Source organism: Tamandua tetradactyla, chromosome 23 (assembly GCF_023851605.1).
Source record: "Tamandua tetradactyla isolate mTamTet1 chromosome 23, mTamTet1.pri, whole genome shotgun sequence".
In the NCBI taxonomy this organism is placed as follows: Eukaryota; Metazoa; Chordata; class Mammalia; order Pilosa; family Myrmecophagidae; genus Tamandua; species Tamandua tetradactyla.
In genome coordinates, this window is record NC_135349.1 from 32,169,583 (window position 1) to 32,189,633 (window position 20,051).

At 42.9% G+C, this 20,051-nt stretch overlaps 1 protein-coding gene across 2 annotated transcripts in view; it reads right to left on the reverse strand.

The window, feature by feature from the left end:
* SLC5A11 (solute carrier family 5 member 11) overlaps positions 1-11,705 on the reverse strand; it is a 72,858-nt gene extending 61,153 nt beyond the window's left edge. For both annotated transcript variants that reach the window (XM_077141501.1, XM_077141500.1), the window contains exons 1-2: positions 11,505-11,705; positions 2,282-2,439 (exon numbers count right to left, since the gene is read on the reverse strand). In XM_077141501.1, coding sequence (XP_076997616.1) covers positions 2,282-2,416 — 135 coding nt within the window. In that variant the 5' untranslated portion in view covers positions 2,417-2,439; positions 11,505-11,705. The remainder of the gene's footprint in view (positions 1-2,281; positions 2,440-11,504) is intronic.
* Between the last annotated feature and the right edge of the window lie 8,346 nt (positions 11,706-20,051).

Here is a 20,051-nt window from a genome sequence, read left to right on the forward strand (position 1 = left end):
TGTGGAATCAAGAAATGCATTTTTAGTAATAACTTTGAATGCTAATACAATTTAATGGACTAAATTTGCCAATTAAAAGATACCTATTGACAGAACGGATTAAAAAACATAATCCAGCTAAATGCTGCTTATAAGAGACTCATCTTAGACACAAGGATACAAATAGATCGAAAGGGAAATGATGGAAAAAGATTTTCCACACAAGTTGTAACCAAAGAAAGCAGGAGGAGCTAGCTATACAAATATCCGACAACATAGACTTTCAATGTAAAGACATCATAAGAGACAAAGAAGGACAGTATATACTAATTAAAGGGTCAATACACCAAGAAGATACAACAGTCATAAATGTTTATGCTCCCAATCAAGGAGCTCCAAAGTACATGAGACAGACATTGGCAAAACTGAAAGGAGTGGTAGACGTTTCAACAATAATAGTATGAGACTTCAATACACCACTTTCCTTTATAGTACAACATGAGAGAAAATCAACAAGGAAATAGAGAAGTTAAATAACTTTATAAATGAATTAGACCTAATAATGAGACCTAGATAGTTCATTGTACCCAAAGCATAAGGTTATACATTCCTCTCTAGTGCTCATGGAACATTCTCCAGAATAGATCATACACTGGGGCACAAAACAGGTCTTGATAAATTTTAAAATGTTGAAATTATTCAAAGCACTTTCTCTGATCGCAATGGGATGAAGCTGGATCTCAATAACCACCAAAGAACAAGAACATTCACAAATATATGAAGATTAAATAACACACTCTTAAACAACCAATGGGTCAAAGAAGAAATTGCTAGAGAAATAAGTAACTGTCTGGAGAGGAATGAAAGTGAGAATACAACTTATCAGAGCTTATGTGAAATTGAAACCCACGTCAAAGTCTGAAATATGTTCTGCAACTAATTGCCGTGCTGTGCTTTCAAATTTATAGCTTTTTTTGTGTATAGGTTATTTTTCACAAAAAAAAGAAGAAAAAAAAGTCTATTGTGATGACAAAAAATAATGCTTAAGCCCTCTAGGCTCGTATATTCTGGAGCAGCTAGAAGGATCCTCTTAGAGAGGATCGTGTAGTAGCCTGTGACAAACTCTGGGGTCTGTCCAGTAATCACTTGTTGAAGAGTGCTTTGAAAACTATTGCTTTTTTTTTATTTCTTTGCTTTGTATATATGTATACTATACAATTAAAAAGTAAAAAAAAAAAAAAAGCTAATAACATGGCCCATGCACCTCCCAAAAACAAACAAAAATTCAACAAATGGTGTTGCAATAAGGGGATACTCACATGGAAAAAGAATGAAATGTGACCCCTGCCATACAGCAGATAAAAAAAATAAAGCTAATAACAGTGGTTACTTGTGGAGGTAAGGGTAGTAGTGAGATTTTTCACTTTATATCATTCCAAGTTGTTTTTATTTTTGAATAGTGTGACTGTATTACCTTTAAAAATAAAATTCCTTTAAGTTAAAAAAGGAAAGATCACAGGCTTCAAAATAAAGGATTCTAGCCCTCATTCTCCAAACTTTCTAAAAGGATACTTACTAACTTACTTAAATTCTTTGAGCCTCAGTTTCCTTATCTGTAAAATGGTGTTTTAGTTTGTTAAGGCTGCTGGAATGCGATAACCAGAGATGAACTGGCTTTTATAAAGGGGATGTTTTTAGTTACAAATTTAAAGTTCCTCGGAGGAAAAACAGCTAACTTTCATCTGGGTTCCTCTGTCATGTGGGAAGGCACACAGCCACGCCTGCTGGCCTTCTCTCCAGGCTTCTGGGCACAAACGGCTTTCCTCAAGCTGTGTCCTTTCTGCATCTCCAAATGCCTGGGTCTGAGCACCTGACCTAAGCTGAGCTGTTCTTTCTTCTAACCTCTTCTCTTAAGCCTCATTCACTGAGGAAGGCACTCCTCTTAGCTGACAGCAGATGTAATCAGCCATGGATGAAGTGAATTTACTGATTTTAAGCCCACAGCAACAGAACAACTGGGACTCATCACTTGGCCAAGTTGACACCGGAACTAAAAGTGGATATAGCAATAGTATCTTCTTCACAGGGGCCTTTTCAAATTACATCAAGTAACATAAATAAAAGGGATTAGCATAGTGCCTGTCAACGTTCAATGTGTTTTTCAAATTGCACCGTCCTTACTGTTTGACCTTCTGCTAGTTTCTTCCTCTCTGTCAGTCAGTAACCCCAAAATGATGGGATTAGCTCAGGGTCTCTGGCCAGACATTTCCCTGTCTCCCCACTCCCCACCGGCTTGGCTTACCCATAGTCCAACAGCCAGGACAAAGAGGAAGTACAGAACCAGCACTGCAATGTCACCTGGCTCCAGGCTCCTCTGGGGAAACGCCTCCAGGGGGTCCGACCGCGTGGGCTCAGGGCTGCTGGGGACGCTCTCCATGGTTCTGAATGAAATTTTCAATCCTGTAGGAGTGCAACTGCATGTCAGATGCCAGAACCCTGTGTCCCTTTACTTACCCACTCTGTGGAGGTCTCCCTGGAGCCTCTAATCAAGACAACATACATGGAAGGTTGTGTGGTAGAGACAGAGTGTGTCTCCTTCAAGAAGACAGATTCACCCATTCTTCCACCCACTGAAGATGTTTTAGAATGAATGAGTGTTTTCGTCCACTCATTCATTCAATGGATATTTACAATGAAGTCACATCAAAGCCAGTTAATTCTTACCAATTCAATCACCTACTTGGAAATATAAGGAAAAATAAACAATTTAAGTCATACAGATGGTTTTACCACCCTCTTCCATTTAATAAACACATGCCCAGTAGAGACATTAGTGTTTGCTATGACTCATGCCAGTTTCCGTTTCTAAGGGGATGAGGGCCAAAGCAACAATTTTATCTGAGACACAGCCAAGATACTGAAATCTTGTTCTAATGCTGGGCTATGCCCATAAAATTACACATATTTAACAGACACCTATATTGCATCTACTACATGCCAGGTATTATTCTAAATGTTTACAGATCAGGTGCTATTATTATCATTTCTATTTTATACATAAGGAAACCGAGGCACAGAAAAGTTAGGTAACGTGCCCACACTAATACAGTCCAAGTGGTGGGACTGGGATCTAAACCTAAATAATCTTACCCCCAAATCTACACTGCAAACCACTATCCTAAGTTGCATCTCAGTATATGGTGCTTCCATAGGCAATTGAAGGGATTACTCTCAGAGGAAGAATAATGGTCTCCCACAGATGTCTACATAGTCGAGAACCCATGACTATGTTACATTACAAGGCAAAGAAGAATTAAAGCTGCAGACAGAATTAAGGTTGCTAGTCAGCTGAACTTTAAATAGGGAAATTACCCCATATTATCTGACTAGGTCCAATGTAATCACAAAGGACATTAAAAGTGGAAGAGGGAATCAGAGGAGAGAATCAGAGAAATGGTGGCATGAGAAGGATTCAGCCTGACGTTGCTGACTTAGAAGATGGAGGGAGCAGTCACAAGCCAATCTCTAGAGGTTGAAAAAGCAAAGAAATGGATCTTCCCCTAGAACATTCAGAAAAAATTCAGCCCTGATGACACCTTGATTTTTAGCCCAGTGGCACCATGATTCCAACCCAGAGAGGGCTATTTAGAACTTCTGACCTCCATTACTGCAAGATAGTAAATTTGTGTTGTTTTAAGCCATTAGTTGTGTGGTAATTTGTTATAGCAGCAACAGGAAATTAATTCTTTAAGCCATTTTAACATTAACTTAGATACAACTCCTGTGTTAGGATGTGACTCCACTCTTGTCAGACTCTGAGGGTTCAGGAGCAGAGGGAAACATTTCCTGCCATCTCAGATGATGAGAAAAGTCTACCCACAGACAACAACCACATAGTGTGATGATTCAAACATAGAGGTGCATGGAGACAGTCTTCTTAAAATTCAAGCTTAGTTGCTATAGAGCTGATTCTACCACTTACCAACCCTGAGAATTTGGACAAGGTCTTCAACTTCTCTAAGCTGCTGCTTACCCATTTGCAAAATGGGGCAATAATAGTTCATATTTCATAGACTGCTTTGAGTTAATGCTAATGAGATGTGGAACACAGTGCGTTGCACAGATACTATGCTCAATAAAGTGCAGCTATTAGTAGTTCCTGTAGTAGTGCTATTATTTTTTACAAGGTGTAGTGAGGGAGGGACTACCTAATTTTGCATGGAGGAATCCAGAAGTCAGTATAAAAGTTGGGTTTTGAAGAATTAATAGGGGGGTCCTATGTGGATGAGCAGAGTAGGGAAGCATTTCAGGCAAAAACAAATAAACAAAACATCCAAAGACACTGAGGTGTGAATAAGTATGACATGTTTAAGAGACCACCAGATTCTTGCCTGAGTATTCAGTAATGCGGAGTCCCTTACTTAATACTAAGTAAGGTGGGGAGATGGGAGGTGAGGCTAGCCAGGTACGAAAGAGACAGATTATTCAACCCTTTAATGTCCTTCAAAGGATTTTATAAGGTCAGTCATTTTCCAACTATCAGTCATCCTGCCCTGCTTTTCTAACAAATATTTTATAGTGCCCCTTTTTACTACCCTGAAATGAAATTCACAGTTAATGTTACCTACCTATTCACATAATTAAAAAAAAATCAGCACAATGATCTTACTGTAATTTAAAAGAGGAATAAAAGGAAACTAATTTATGGTAAAATAATGAATGCTTTGACACATGAATACTCTAGTCTGACTCCACCAGCAGACCCCAAAGAGGCAGTTAGATGCTTGCTTTGGATTTAAGAGAAATAAGAAAATCAGAAGGTATTCCATTCCAAAAGCACAGAATAATTAAAGAATGAATACACAGACAAACAGCAGAAGAGAAGCTAGGATATACATCCAAATATTTACATTTGCAAATATATTTTGTGCTTTTGCTTTTTGTAAGGAAATCCAAGCAATTGCCCTGATATGCCATACTATTACTTCGAAAGCCCTTTGAAAAAATATCTGAGAAAATTTCATGAAAATAAATAGCAGGTACATTTTTAGGTTAAAAAAAAATGAACACTGTGTTTTTAAGTAAACTGGAGGTAAATTCTAGAGTCAAATACTTATAAAGGTTGTTGCCCACATGAGTCTGGGGTGGGATTCCTGAAAGTTTTTTTGTACAGAGCAGTTTCATGCATTTCACGATGTCTCGTCTCTTTGGCCTCCATTCACTGAATGCCAGAAGTGCCTCCAAATCACTGTGACAAGCAAGAATTCTCCCACAAAATTTCAAAATATCTCCTGGTCGGGAGAAGCAATGCCTCTGTTGCAAATCTCCACTCTAGGTTAAGGGAACCACTGAAGAATCTTGAACAAGGAAGTGGCATGATCAGATGGGTACGCTACTCTGACAACTGGAAGGGGCTTATGGGAGCTTGAATAGAGGCGAGAATTAGAGAAATAATTCAAATCAGAAAGAATAGGACTTGACAGGGGAAGTGAGAAAAAACTGAGGAAAGGGACAATTCCCCACTTCTGTTCAGCACTTCTTAAAGACTGATCAGAAGATGACCTGGTTACCTGGAAGGGAAGGAAGTTTCTTGACCTTAAAGCAGGGTTTCTCAACCTCAATATGTTTGAAATTTTGGACTGGATAATGCTTTAATGTGGGAGATGCTCTGTACTGTGAGAATGTTTAGCAGCAACCCTGGCCTCTACACACCCACTAGATTCCAGTGGCATTCTCCTCCCAATTCTGGAAATCAAAAGTGTTCCTAGGGGACACAATTTCCCCTCCCTGCTATTGGGGATCGAATCATGTTCCCCACAAGACATGTTCAAATCTTAATCCCCGGTCCCGTGGCTGTGAACTCATTTGTGAATAGGATCTTCAAAGATTCTATTATTATGAGGACAAGTGGCATCAGGGAAGGTCTTAATACAATGTAACTGGAGTCCTTGTAAGCAAAGGAAACTGGACAGAGTAGTAGGAGCCACAGGAGGTGAGAGGACTGGGATTAGCCATGTGACAGAGGGCTGGTGGAAAGCTACACCTACGGACTGGAGAAAGCAGGACCAATCAATACCTTGATTTTAGCCTTGTAGCTTCCAAAACTGTGAGACAATAAATTCCTGTCATTTAAGCCAGAACATTTTGTGCTATTTGTTATAGCTCCTCTGGCAAACTAAGACATCCCATTCCCCACCCATAGTTGAGGACTTTAGATGCATAAAGGAGGAGGTTTGATACTCCCTTGGAGAAGATGCCTCAGGGGTGAGCGCCATGATCTGCAGTTTTCCTTCCTCTGCTGAGTGCAGCTTTGAACTTCTCTCTCTAGGGCTGGGACTTGCTCTTTGTCCCTGTTGATGGAACACAGTGGCCCTCTCCAAGGAAGAGAACACCCAAGCAACCACTGGTACACAGCATTTATGGAGAGGGAAAACGGAAGGGAGGGAGGAAAGAAAAGGAAGGAGGGAAGGAAAACAGTCAGACTGTCCTGTGTTGGGCAATTGCAGCTCAGGCAATTACCACTTAGAAGAAGGAATAAGAAGCAGAAGCCAGAATTGTACCCCAGATCACCCATCAATTCTCTGAGCCTCAGTTGGGTCTATGTTTTATTATCATTGTCATCTGAAAAACAGGATGATAATAATTCCTGCTTAAGAATAACTTAACTGAACCAGAGACCTTCAGGTTCTCAGGGCAAGAAAACCGGGAAGGGAGGGCTGGAGTTGGCAACCCCTTCTGGGATGGAAATGCAAACTCTAAAAGGAGGGTCAAACCAGGAAATGCAGATTCTGGAAACTGGGAGGAGAGGGCCTAGATGGTCCCTAAAGGCTGTCTCCGGGTGAAGCCTCGTTGAGGAGGTAGCTTCTTATCCCACTCCTTCATTGGAGAAGTGTGGTGTCAGGTCTCCGACCACAACGGCTGAGGGCAGCCAAGCCGGGACTCAAATCCACGCCTGTCTGACATCAGAGCCTGAGTGTTCAACCACTGCCAACTGCTCCTGCTTCCCCAGACCCGGAGTTTGGGAAGTGCAGGACGCAGTGGAGCTGGATGATGAACTGGGGAGTAGGGCAAATTGTTCTAGAACTCAGCAGATCTGAAAGGAAGGAAGGGGAGGGAGGAGGGAGGAGCGAGGCTGCCGGCCAAAGGGTGAGCCAGCCCTCCCGCGCGCTCCTGCGCCGCCCCCCGTTTCCCTTCCAGGCCTCTGCCTGCCAGGCACCGAGCGAGCGAGCGAGTGGTGGGAGCTGCTCCCTCCGAGCAGATAAACAAGTTACTCATCACCGCCCTCGGCCTGGGTGAACGGGCTTCGGTGGGGGTGGGGACTGGCAGATCTCCAAGGACTTCCTTGGAGAAGTCGCAGGGAGGTGGGCGTCTGTCCAGGGGCCGCAGGTCCTCCGCTCTGTCTTCACGATGAGAATACGGGCATGGAAGGGATAACCCCCAGAACCCAAGTGCTGTCACCACCTGGGTCTGCCACAAACTCCAGGATGAGTTTTGCTGAGGAACCCACCCCTCTCCCAGCGCTCAGTGTGCCCCTTCTTCAGCAAATACATGCTGCACGCAAAGCAATAATAATCTCTAAAATTTAGCAAGCCCTTTTTCTATTCAAGTGCCAGCCACGGAGCTCTCTTTAGTTTTGTCATCTCATTTAATCCTCACATCAATAGAGTGAGGCAAGTGCTCTTATACTTGCACTTTACAGGTGGGAACCGAGCCACTAAGAGGTGAAAGTGGTCTAGGTTTAGCTCCTGGCTCCACCACTTGCTTCTGGGTCACAGTTAAGCTTCAGTAGGATTCGAACCAAACCGATGCTATTTGCATTATCCAACACGGACTTCCTTTTCACCGTTCCTCCTCCTGTCCTTTCCTTCTTTCTCTCCTCCCCTCCTTGACACCTTCCCTCCATCTTTTTCTCCCTATTGTTACTTTCAGCAAACACTTGTCAGGCACCAGCTGTATGCCAGGCACTGTGCTAGGCACAAAGGGCAAAGGACAAAATCAAGCAAGTTCATTACATAATGTAACTAGGGGAACAAGGCGGACATGGCCCCTGTCCTTGTGGGGCTTTTCAGCCCAGCACCTTGCAGCAGCTGCTGTGCTCAGAACCACTGGGTGAATTGAGGCTACAGCCCCCACCCCAGCCCCGTGCACCCCTATGTGGGAGGACAAGGCAGGGATAACAAGGGCTTTGTTTCCAAGCAGAACACCCTACCCTTGAGCTTGCTTACTGGCAAAAGACAAAAGGAAGCGGAGCCAAGCAGGGTCACCCTTCTTCTTTAAAAATTTGCTAAGGCAAATGTGAAAATTTTCCATGCCCTGCTGTAAGGAAAAGATTGCCAAACAAGTACACAGGGCATGGGCCAACAGGTGGGATGGAGTATTAAGGTCATACCAGTTGCAGTTTGTTTTCTTAGGCTGGCTCCTGGGTGGGCATTTATACCATTTAAATCTTGCGCATCGGAAACATTTCATGAGAAAAGAAAAACAAAACAAATAAGTGGAACAAGATTTATTGCATAAAATCATCTATGAATACGAAAAAAACACTCAAAGACACAAATTAGTATTATTTTGCAAGCATGTAGGTGGATTTGCTGACAAATCAAATACATTAGAGTGGGTGAGGCTAGATGATCTTGAGAGAGAGCCCAGAGAGAGAGAGAAAGAGCGAGAAGAGCCTGCAGTGAACAAAAGTGACAACGACCTCCTCACTACACAATTTAATTATGGGCAAAGACTTTCCGGGAAATAGCTGTGTTGTGATAAAGTGTAAAGACTTTAGAACTGTGCTGCCTTCATTCAAATTTCAGTTATACCTTTTATTAGCTCTGTGATGTTGGGTAAATAACTTAACCTCTCTGAGCTTTTTTCCCCAGCTATAAAATGGGGATAATGATCACACATAAATGTTTATTGACACATAAAGGTTTATTGACAGCATTAAGCAAACTCTATATAATGTGATTAGGTACAGAATGCTTGGTCTGTCTCCGCCCTTCCTATAAAACATTTTACAAAATAAAAATAGAAGGGTGTGGACTTTGTGGCCAGGCAGGCCCATGCCATCTACATGCACAACTCTCATCTCAAACACATAGCAATGCTGAAAGGCAAGGAAGATAAGACTGAGCAAGGCTAGGGATTGGAGCTCAGGTCAGCTGTTGGTAAATGACTGAACCAGGACTCCTAGCTGATTTGACCCCTGAGATCTTGACCACACCACAGCCTGTGGGCCCCTGACAAGGAAAATTCCAGCCAAGACGACAAGCGTGGCTCAGGCCAGCAGCCACTCACACCCTTTCCTACTATGACTTTGTGGGCACTGACAAGGGAAATAACTGCCCACTCCATGGCCACAAGCCACACCTTTGGCTGGAGTCCAGGAGGCAGTGCCAAAGGGGAGGGGTCGGCAGAGAGACGCCATCAGGGCCTACACATGTGGAAGGAAGGAGCAAAAGGAATCATCTCTGGCTGCCTGGACCAGCTGATGTTATGGGGTTCACTAGGAACAGGTCTCTAAAAAAAGGCCACGAGAACAAATCCCACGGGACTTTTGGCAGGAGCAGAGCCCCAGATAATCCCCAGCCCATTAGGAAGAGCAGAGCCACGGTTCTGGGAATCAGGAGGGAATCACAGGCATGAAAGAGCAGGGCAGCTTTCCCCGGATGAGCCGCAGAAATTTAACGGACATGCTCAGTGCGTGCAGGGAACCCTAGGTAGGCATTCTCCTCCACTCACCTTATTCCAGGTGTTCTGTCTCATGATTCCTGAAGAGAACAGAAGTCACACAACTACCTTCTGGGTCCCAGACCTATCCATCTGAATGCCTCTGTGGCATTTCTCTGGATGGTTAATAGATGCCTCAAATGTATCTTCTTCAGACACCATGCTTTTCAATCCAAACACGTTCTCCTTTCAGGTTTCCCCATCTCACCAAATGACAACTTCACCTGCCCTACTGCTCGCATGAGAAACTCGATGATACGTGAGCACCCACTATGTGCTGGGCTCTGCATCCAAGAGCCAATGATGCCACGGGAAGCAAACATATCCTCACATAATTTACAAAGTTTCTTTATTCCCAGAATCAATTCACTTCCAATTCCAAAGTAGAACTTGAATCCATCCATTTTCCTTCATTATTATCTCTATAGCCCTCGTCCAAGCCCCCATCACTTCTGTCTGGATAGAGCAATAACCGCCCATTTGCCTCCCCAATGCCACTCTTGCTTCCTTCTAGTCCACTCCTCATACAGGAGGCAGAGAGAGCTTGGAGCATAAATCAGTTCCCTTTCCTGCTCCAAATACCTCAGCACTTATGTGCTCTGTTGTCCTCACCACGCATTTCACACTGGACGTCTTTCTCGTCCTTCGATACTATTTCCTTCTGTCCCTCTGCCCGGGATGCTTTTCCTTATGCTTCTGCTTGATGAGTTCCTGCTTATCCTTTACATTGCTGCCTACCGTCATATCCCCAAAGGAATCTCCTCCTAGCCTCAGTCTTAACTGGATTCCCAAGGAATTTGCTCTCGTCACAAACACAATTTCTCATCACAGTTTTATCAGGTTGAGCATTTGCTTTGTATGAGTCTGCCCCTAGTGCTTGGCTCCCCCACGCTGTAAGTTCCACGAAGATGGGACCACGTCTATCTAGCATGATGTCCCGGCAATTGGCTCAAAGCAGGCAGTCAAGAAACATTCGGGCTACAAACAAATGTGGAATTTCAGTGCCTTTGCTATACCCTTCCTTTGTGCCCCTTCAAGTCCATGATGCAGTGTTTCCCAAAATCAAATTCCCAGGACACCCTTTGGGGAGGATATCCTTATCAACCACTTCCCCAGCATCCCACAAAACACTATTTGCAAACCACTTATAACTGAGTCTGAGCACCTGCTGTGGAAGTCTACCTGCTTGAGGTTGAGTCCCACTTTTGCCACTTATTATCTATGTGACTTTGGGCAAGTTAATGTATCTTAGTCTTTGTCTATAAATTAGGGATGGCTGTGTCTGCCTTCCAGGGCTGTCATACGAGTTAGAGCTCCAGTACTTAAAGCTCTTTGCATGTGCCCAGAATCTACCAGTGAAAATGAATATTTATTTTTAGTTAATATTAGCTGCAGTCATAGTAATACGTTCGTTTGGTTGTTTTTTATATTGTTTATGTAGAGATTTCACATGCATTATTTCTTTCTGTCTTTGTGAGTGCACCACACTCATGGGCTGGGCCGGGATGAGGTTCACATTCCCATTTGACAGATAAGGACCTGAGGGTCAACAAGGTAAGATGACAGTCCAATGTCCCTGAGCCTAGTTAAATGGAAGACCAGGTATCCATTCCCGGTGCTGCTGGTTGCCAGCTTCGTGCCACAATGCCCACCCCCAAATCTCTCTTTGTTTGCCAGGGACATGACAAGCTTCTCCAAGGTTCGTAGGTGGATCCCTTCCGGCCAGCACTATATCCCTGCCCCACATTTGCCTGTCACAAGACCAGTCTGAGGAGTGGGTGTTGGTTCAGGGGGAGTCTTACCTTATTCTGGACGCAGGGCCTGGGGCCTGTCAGTAACTTCTGAGGCTGAGATGGCTGTGAGAAGGGAGACACCTGGGCTCTCCTCACAGCTGATACCCCAAGAAGGCAGTGATGACCCTCACTCCTGCACCGCCTGTAGCCAAAAGAAAGCCTCCACGTAGGTCAAACTCCAAACTCCAACCTCAGCTGCTGCAGCAGGGATTAAAGGAAGAGTGAATGATCTCCCCAGGGAGAGAGGAGAGGCCCAGGCTCAGCCCAGAACCCTTGAACCCTGGGCAGGTGCCTGCCCTGCGCTCAGCCCACACCAGCTCCCACCTGGGCTCTCACCTGACCAGGTCTCATGGCAGGCAGGGCCGGGGGGCTGGGGTAGAGGTTCTAGTCCAGGCACCGCTGTGCTTCACTCACCCACTCTTCCACTGTCCCGCCTCCACGCTGGGGACAGGCAGGCTTGGGACGAGCTGGAGCAAGGGGGGAGGGAGGAAAGATGCTGGTGCAGGAGGCAGAGGCTAAAGGGAAAGTCCCAGGAGGGCACTGACAGTCAGAGCCCTTGCCTGCAGCCCTACAGCAGTAACAGTGACCACCTCCTGCTCAGCCCCGTTTCTGTGCACTCTCCAGAACAAAGCAGGGTAAAGAAGAGGCTTCCAGAGCCCGGGGGAATTGCCAGGACCAGTCAAGACACAGCCAGGAGCCCACGTCCAGCTCTCAACCCTGGGTAAAGCAGTGGGTTGCAGAGGAGGCTTTTGCTAGACCTTTGAAGTATTCAAACAATTTTTTAAAACAGTTACTGGACTTTGAAAATCAAGAGCCTGAAAACAGAAGTCTTGATTACTTATCCTCCTATAATAATCGGAAGCTCTGGCCACACTGGGCTCAAGTAGCCAGAGGAAAGCAGTTGGCCATGGCCACCTCCCCTTTCTGATGGGCACATGGTCTCCAGGTGGCCCCAGGCTGACCCTCCAGCCCACCTCACTCCTTTACTTTGCCCAGCTGGGTATCGGGGTCCTTGATGGGGTGAATCAGAAATAACAGTGATTGTTCATATTCTTAGAATGCTTAATGTGCCAGCTGTGCTCTAAGTGCTTTACCTGTAGTTACTCAATAACGCCCCTATGAGATAGGTCCTATTATTATCTCCATTTTACTGATGAGAAAACATGGGCATAAAAGGATAAGTCACTTGACCAAGGTTACCCAGCCTATAAGTGGCAGAGCCAGGATTTGAACCCAGGCTATTTAGTTCTAGTGTTAGGCCTCTTGAAACCCAGAAGAGTAATGGGGGGTGGCTTGAAGATGCGCCAGGATTTGCCTGGATAGAGAGCAGCCAGGATGAGCAAAGGCCTGGCAATGGAATGACCTGGCATAAATGGGGACCTGCGGGATAGCCGCCTGCGAGACGGACAGAGGTGCAGAAGGAGCAGCTAGGATTGACAAAGGGGTCAGGCAAAGTGCCAGGGCTGCACAGCCAGTGGCCCCAGCCCCAGAAAAGGCAGTGGGTTGCCAGGGAAGGTGAGTTGGTTGCTTTACCAGCTTGGGGTCTGGGCCTGACTTCTTGGCCTGTTCGAGGGTCAAGGTGCCTACAGACGGGCCGTGAAGATGAGCGAAGGGGCCAGTGGAGCTATGGACAACTGGAGAGCAAGCGCCCCTGTTGAAGGGGACAGCCACATCTCAGCACCAGCTTCCCTGGGGGACGACAGAAAGCTGCGAAGTCCAGAATTTTGTATAAAGTCTCATGACCACAGGCTAGTCACTTCTGGCAGCTTTTCTGATGGTGAGGCTTCTGGGTTTTTACCCTCCCTCGGTGCTGTCAGGAAAAGGAGAGAATGATAGGAAAACTACTTTGGGGAACTATTTGGAAGTTCCTTATAAAGTTATTATGCACCTACTGTATAACCCAGCAACTTTGCTCCTAGGCGTTTACCAAGAGAAATGAAAACATGTGTTCATGCAAAGACTTGTACACAAATGTTCATCTCAGTCTTATTCGTATTGGCCCAATGTGGAAACAACCCAACACCCATCAACAGGTGAATGGATGATAAAAATGTGGTGCATGCATATGGTGGAAAGAATCTTAGAAACATTATGCTGAGCAAAAGAAGCCAGGCGTGAAAGAAAACATACCTCAGAATTCCATATATGAAGTTCAAGAATAGGAAAAATGACTCTATGGTGACAGAAGGCAGAAAGTGGTAGTTTGAAGTGGGAGGTAGGAATTGACCAGAAAGTGACACAAAGGCACTTTCTGGGTGGTTGTTCTAGTTTGCTAGCTGCTGGAATGCAACACACCAGAGACGGATTGGCTTTTAATAAAAGGGGATTTATTTTGTTGGTTCTTCAGAGAAAAGGCAGCTAACTTTCCACTGAGGTTCTTTCTTACGTGGAAGGCACAGGATGGTCCCTGCTGGTCTTCTCTCCAGGCCCCTGGGTTCCAACAACTTTCCCCGGGGTGACTTCTTTCTGCATCTCCAAGGGCTGGCCTGGGCTGAGCTGCGAGTGCTGAGATGAGGAATGCTGAGCTGCTTAGACTGTGCTACATTGCGTTCTCTCATTTAAGCACCAGCCAATTAAGTCAAACATCACTCATTGCAGCAGACACGCCTCCTAGCCGACTGCAGATGTAATTAGCAACAGATGAGATTCACCTACCATTGGCTCATGTCCACAGCAACAGAACTAGGTGCTTTCACCTGGCCAAGTTGACAACTGAATCTAACTACCACAGTGGTGGAAATTTCCACCATCTCAACTTACGTAGTAATTATATGGGCATGTACGATTGTTAAAACCAACGGAATTGAGTGCTTAAGATCTGTGCATTTATTGGATGTAAATTATACCAAAAAAATAATAACAGAAAGAATGTATAAACAATGACTTTAGCAAATGCTGGGAGACCAGGCTGAGCTCTACAGGGAGTGTGAATTTCGTCCTGAATTTTCTACAGCCTTTTTTTTAAAAAACTTTTTTTTTAATTGTGAAAAATAACATATATACAAAAAAAGCAATACATTTCCAAGTACATTTTAACAAGTAGTTATACAACAGATTTTAAAGTTTGGTATGGGTTACAGTTCCATGCTTTTTCATTTTTTCTTCTAGCTGCTCAAAGGCACTGGAAACCAAAAGAAATATCAATGTAAAGATTCAGCAGTTGTATCCATTTGTCATATCCCATCTTCTTTATTATACTTCGCCTTCTCTTTTTTTTCTTTTTTGTGAAAAATAGCTTATATACAAAAAAACAATTAATTTCAACGTACGTTGCAAAGATTAGTTGTAGAACAGATTTCAGAATTTAATGGGTTACAATTCCACAATTTTAAATTTTTATTCCTAGCTGCTCTAAGGTGCTGGAGACTAAAAGAAATATCAATATACTGATTCAGCAATCGTAGTCATTTGTTAAACCTGACCTTCTCTGCATAACTCCACCATCTACGGCCTTTAAAAAAACTACACCTTTGTGATGGTAATGCAACTTTGTGATCATTATTAACAGCACTGAATTATATACTTGAATGTGGCATATTCAAATTATATATCTGAAGGGGAAATTTTAGATTGTATATAAGTGACTAGAATAAAAATGTTGTAAAAATTGTGACTATACAACACAGAGAACCCTAATGTAAATTATGGACTAATCATAATAAGATTCTGTCATCAATTGAAACAAATGTACCACCCTAATGCAAGGCGTTAATAACCTGGGGGTAGCTCTGTATTTTTTGCATGATTTTTCTGTAAATCTACAACTTCTCTAATAAAAAAAAAATTGTATTAAAAGAAAAAACACAGGGGTGTGGACCTCCCTGGCAACATGGGACAGAAATCCTAGAATGAGCTGAGACTCAGCATCAAGGGATTGAGAAAAATCCTAGAATGAGCTGAGACTCAGCATCAAGGGATTGAGAAAATCTTCTCGACCAAAAGGGGGAAGAGTGAAATGAGACAAAATGTCAATGGCTGAGAGATTCCAAACAGGGTCGGGAGGTTCTCCTGGAGGTTGTTCTTGTGCATTGCATAGATATCACCTTTTTAGTTTAACATGTAATAGAGAGAATAGAGGGAAGTACCTGAAACTGTAGAGCTGTGTTCCAGTAGCCATGTTTCTTGAAGATGATTGTATAATGATACAGCTTTGGCAATGTGACTGTGTGATTGTGAAAACCTTGAGTCTGATGCTCCTTTGATCTACAGTATGGACAGATGAGTAAAACATATGGATTAAAAATAAATAAATAAATAATAGGGAGAACAAATGTTAAAATAAGTTGAGTAGATTGAAATACTAGTGATCAATGAAAGGGAGGGGTGAGGGGTATAGAAAAAAGTAGGGGAGCAAAGGTAAAAATATATTGCGTAGATGGAAACCCTAGTGGTCAATGAGAGGGAGGGAGGGGTAAGAGGTATGATATGCATGAATTTTTTCTTTTTATTTCTTTTTCTGGGGTGATGCAAATGTTCTAAGAAATGATCATGGTGCTATACATGTGATGTGATGTGATGTATACAACTATGTGATGCTATTGTTGGTCATTGATTATATACTAAGAATGGGATGTTCTTATGTTAAGAATGTTCGTGTTTGTATGTTGTTATGTTTTGTCAATAAAAGTATTTTTTAAAAATTAAAAAAAAAACACAACTTTCCCCTCCCACACACATGCCCTTCGTAATATTGCTAATTATTCTATCAACCGAAAAGAGCCCACTTTGAAAACAGAGAGAGAAGGAGAGGCTTTCCTAGCCAGGAGGCAAGTGTGGGAGAAAGCCCCAGTTTGGGGAGTAAGACAGACACATTTTTTTGACTTAGTAGCTGTGGGATGTTGGACAGGTCACTCAGCCTCTTTATATGTGCCCTTTCTTCCTTCGCAGAAGGATACTATGATGCCTGCTTTGCAGGGTACTGTGAGGATTCAATGAGATGCCCAGGTGAAGTACCTGCCAGGTGGTAGTGAGTGGTCAGTAACACTGGCCTCCCTTCCCTGAACGATGTACTCCCTGCCCCTGCCAAGACCACCCGGGAGCTGACTGCTTTGCATTTAGGATTCCAAGAAGAAACAGGATTTCAAGGCTTAGTCTTTCTCTTTACTATGGCTTCAAAGAGGGAAGACAGTCGATTTTTTCCTCCTCCTTCCTTCTTATTTGTTCCTAGCTACCTAGAATAAGTGGTTCTCACGAACCTGGCTTGTCTTTCATCGGCGGAGGCTGCAGTGCCGTCTGGAGGCCAAGAACCCAGACAGGCCTGGCTGTCTCCTCATTCCAACTTCCCTGCTCCTAGCTGTGTGTTCTTGTGTAAATGACTTGAGTGCTCTGAACCTTGGTTTCCTCATCTGAAAAAGGGAGATAACAATGATAATAATAACTACCTATTTTTTTTCAGGAATATTCGATAAGGGGATATGTATAATGGAAAAAAAATGCTATTTTTTCTCTCATGTTCTCACGAGTATGAAGTGGAGTTTTCCAGAGGCTGCATGACATGATATTGAAACAGACTGAATGCAGAAGCAGGTATAAGCAACCAGATGCTTTCTATTAAGCCAGACATTAAAGAGATTTGTAAAATTACAAGCCAATGCCAAGTTTCTCATGAAATCTTTTGTTTGGGGGAAAACATGGCTATTTTCATAAAAAATATGTTATTTATGTTAACATGCAATGGGTTTATTTTATTTGAAATGAATTAATGAGTAAATTAAAAAATTTTCTTTAACTGAAATTTCAAATCAATAAATATCTACAGATGTAACCCATATAAACAAGAGCTTTTTGGGATCCTTGACTATAAAGGGGTCCAGAGATCAAAAAGTTCAAAAACTGCTGCTCTGTGACCAACTTGATATGAGCATTTGGGGAAACTCTTTCAAATTTTTTCTTAACCTAAAGTCACACGCATATGTCAAAAGATATGTACTATGTGACTGCGTGATTGTGAAAACCTTGTGTCTGATGCTCCTTTTATCCTAAGTATGAACAGATGAGTAAAAAAAAATAAGAATAACAAATAAATTATAGGGATAAGGTGTAAAAAATTGGGTAGATTGAGATACTATTGGTCAATGAGAGGGAGGAGAGAGGGATATGGGATGTATGAGTTCTTTCTTTTTTCTTTTTATTTCTTTTTCTGAAGTGATGCAAATGTCCTCAAAATGATCATGGTGATGCATACAAACTATATGTTGATACTGGTGAGCCATTGATTGGATACCACATATGGACTGTATGTGTTGGACAGTTTCTCAATTTAAAAGAAAGAGAGTGATGCTTTGATGAGATGAAACCATCTCTAGGAAGCCCATTTGTGGCAGTAGGGTCTGTGTGAGAAAGCTGTTTGTGTATCAATAAGCCTAGTCCATCGTGGATTTTTAATAAATCAACAAAGACTCTATCTAAATTAATCATTAAACACTCTAATAGTGGGTCATATTGAAGTCTGGAGTATGACTCCAGGAAACTTGGAGATTATTAGAGTAGAATGGGACCCCCTGGAAGCCAGAGTAACCAAAACCTCCACCAGCACAACTTGAGGCTACAGCAGTTGGCTTTACTCACAGTTCACTGGTGGTATCCAAATGGTGCTATCCATTTGTAGCAAGATCCAGCTTGGACGACTGGAGGTAAAGGTCAAACATTTACAGTGTGACTGTGTGATTGTGAGAACCTTGCGTCTGATGCGCCTTATATCCAGGGTAAGGACAGATGAGTAAAAAACATGGATAAAAATAAATAAATAATAGGGGAGGAAAGGGGTAAAATAAATTTCTTAAATGGAAACCCAGTGGTCAATGAGAGGAAAGGGTAAGGTATATGGTATGTACGAGTTTTTTCTTTTTCCTTTTTATTTCTTTTTCTGGAGTGATGCGATTGTTCTAAAAAAAAGATCAACAAAAACTCAAAAATGGACAGCACAATACTACCTAATTGTAATGTAATCATGTTAAAATACTGAATGAAGCTGCATCTGAGCTATAGTTTTTTTTTGTTTGTTTGTGTTTTTTGTTTTTTTCTTTTTCCTTTTATATATATTTTTTCTATTTTTTATTTTTATTATTATTTTTATTTTTTCTCTATATTATCATTCTATATCTTTTTCTGTTGTTTTGCTAGTTCTTTTCCTAAATCGATGCAAATGTACTAAGAAAAGATACTAATGCTAATACGGCCTCTATTGTAGGTGTGTTGTGAGGATTAAATGGTTTCATCTGTGGAAAGAATTTAGACCCTTGCTGGGCATATATATAGTAAATGCTCGGTAAATATTAGCTTTGCAGTTACAGTTGGGTCAGAAGTATGGCAACTACCTGAGACAGCACTGATGTTTGCAGGGGAACAATCCCATATATAAAGGACCATTTTACTACCTTAAAAAAAATAATAAAAAAAGATTCAGCTTGGGACCAGTTGCATTGCATGTATAGAGGTGCTGGGCTCTATCTTCAATGTTTGCTCAAATCCTGGAACTCTGTGACTTGTGGCAATTTACTACACGTCTCTGTGTCTCAGTCTCCCCATCTGTCAGATAATTAGGTTTACTGTAAAGATGAAGTAAAATAGTTAATCTGAGGTGAGGCTACACTTGCTGCCCTACCCACGACTAGGGGTGGCCGGCTCTTGCCAGTGGAATGAGAGAGGATATGATCCGTGCAATTTCTGCCTCCCTTGCTTAAGAGGGAACCCCTGGCCCTGAGCTTCTATTCTTTCCTGCCTTCTCACTGGTCAGAACGGTGAATCCTGTCATAGCCTTGGAGGCCACTTGTGGGAGATGGGCAAACTGCCGGTAGCCTGGTGTTCTAGTTTGCTAGCTGCTGGAATGCAGTATACCAGAAACGGAATGGCTTTTAACAAGGGGAATTTAATGAGTTGCTAGTTTACAGATCTAAGGCCGAGAAAATGTCCCAATTAAAACAAGTCTATAGAAATGTCCAATCAAAGGCATCCGGGGAAAGATACCTTGGTTCAAGAAGGCCGATGAAGTTCAGGGTTTCTCTCTCATCTGGAAAGGCACATGGCGAACGCAGTCAGGGCTCCTCTCTCGGCTGGACAGGCACATGGCGAATACGGTATCATCTGCTAGCTTTGTCTCCTGGCTTCCTGTTTCATGAAGCTCCCCGGGAGGCGTTTTCCTTCTTCATCTCCAAAGGTCGCTGGCTGGTGGACTCTCTGCTTCGTGGTGCTGCAGCATTCTCTGCTCTCTCTGAGTCCCTCATTCTCCAAAATGTTTTCTCTTTTATAGGACTTCAGAAACTAATCAAGACCCACTCAGATGGGTGGAGACATATCATCCCCTAATCCAGTTTAACAACCGTTCTTAACTAAATCTCATCAACCAGGGAGATGATCCCATCACAGTCCCAAATACACAGCATTGAATAGAGACTATTCTACCTTTAAGAAATGGGATTTATATTAAAACATGACTTTTCTTAGGGGGCATACTTCCTTTCAAACCAGCACACCTGGGTTCCTAGCAGCTGGGTTGGTTCCATGTTCCTTCTGGATTGGAGCCTTCTCTTGTCTGTGAAATGAGATAGAATGAACTTC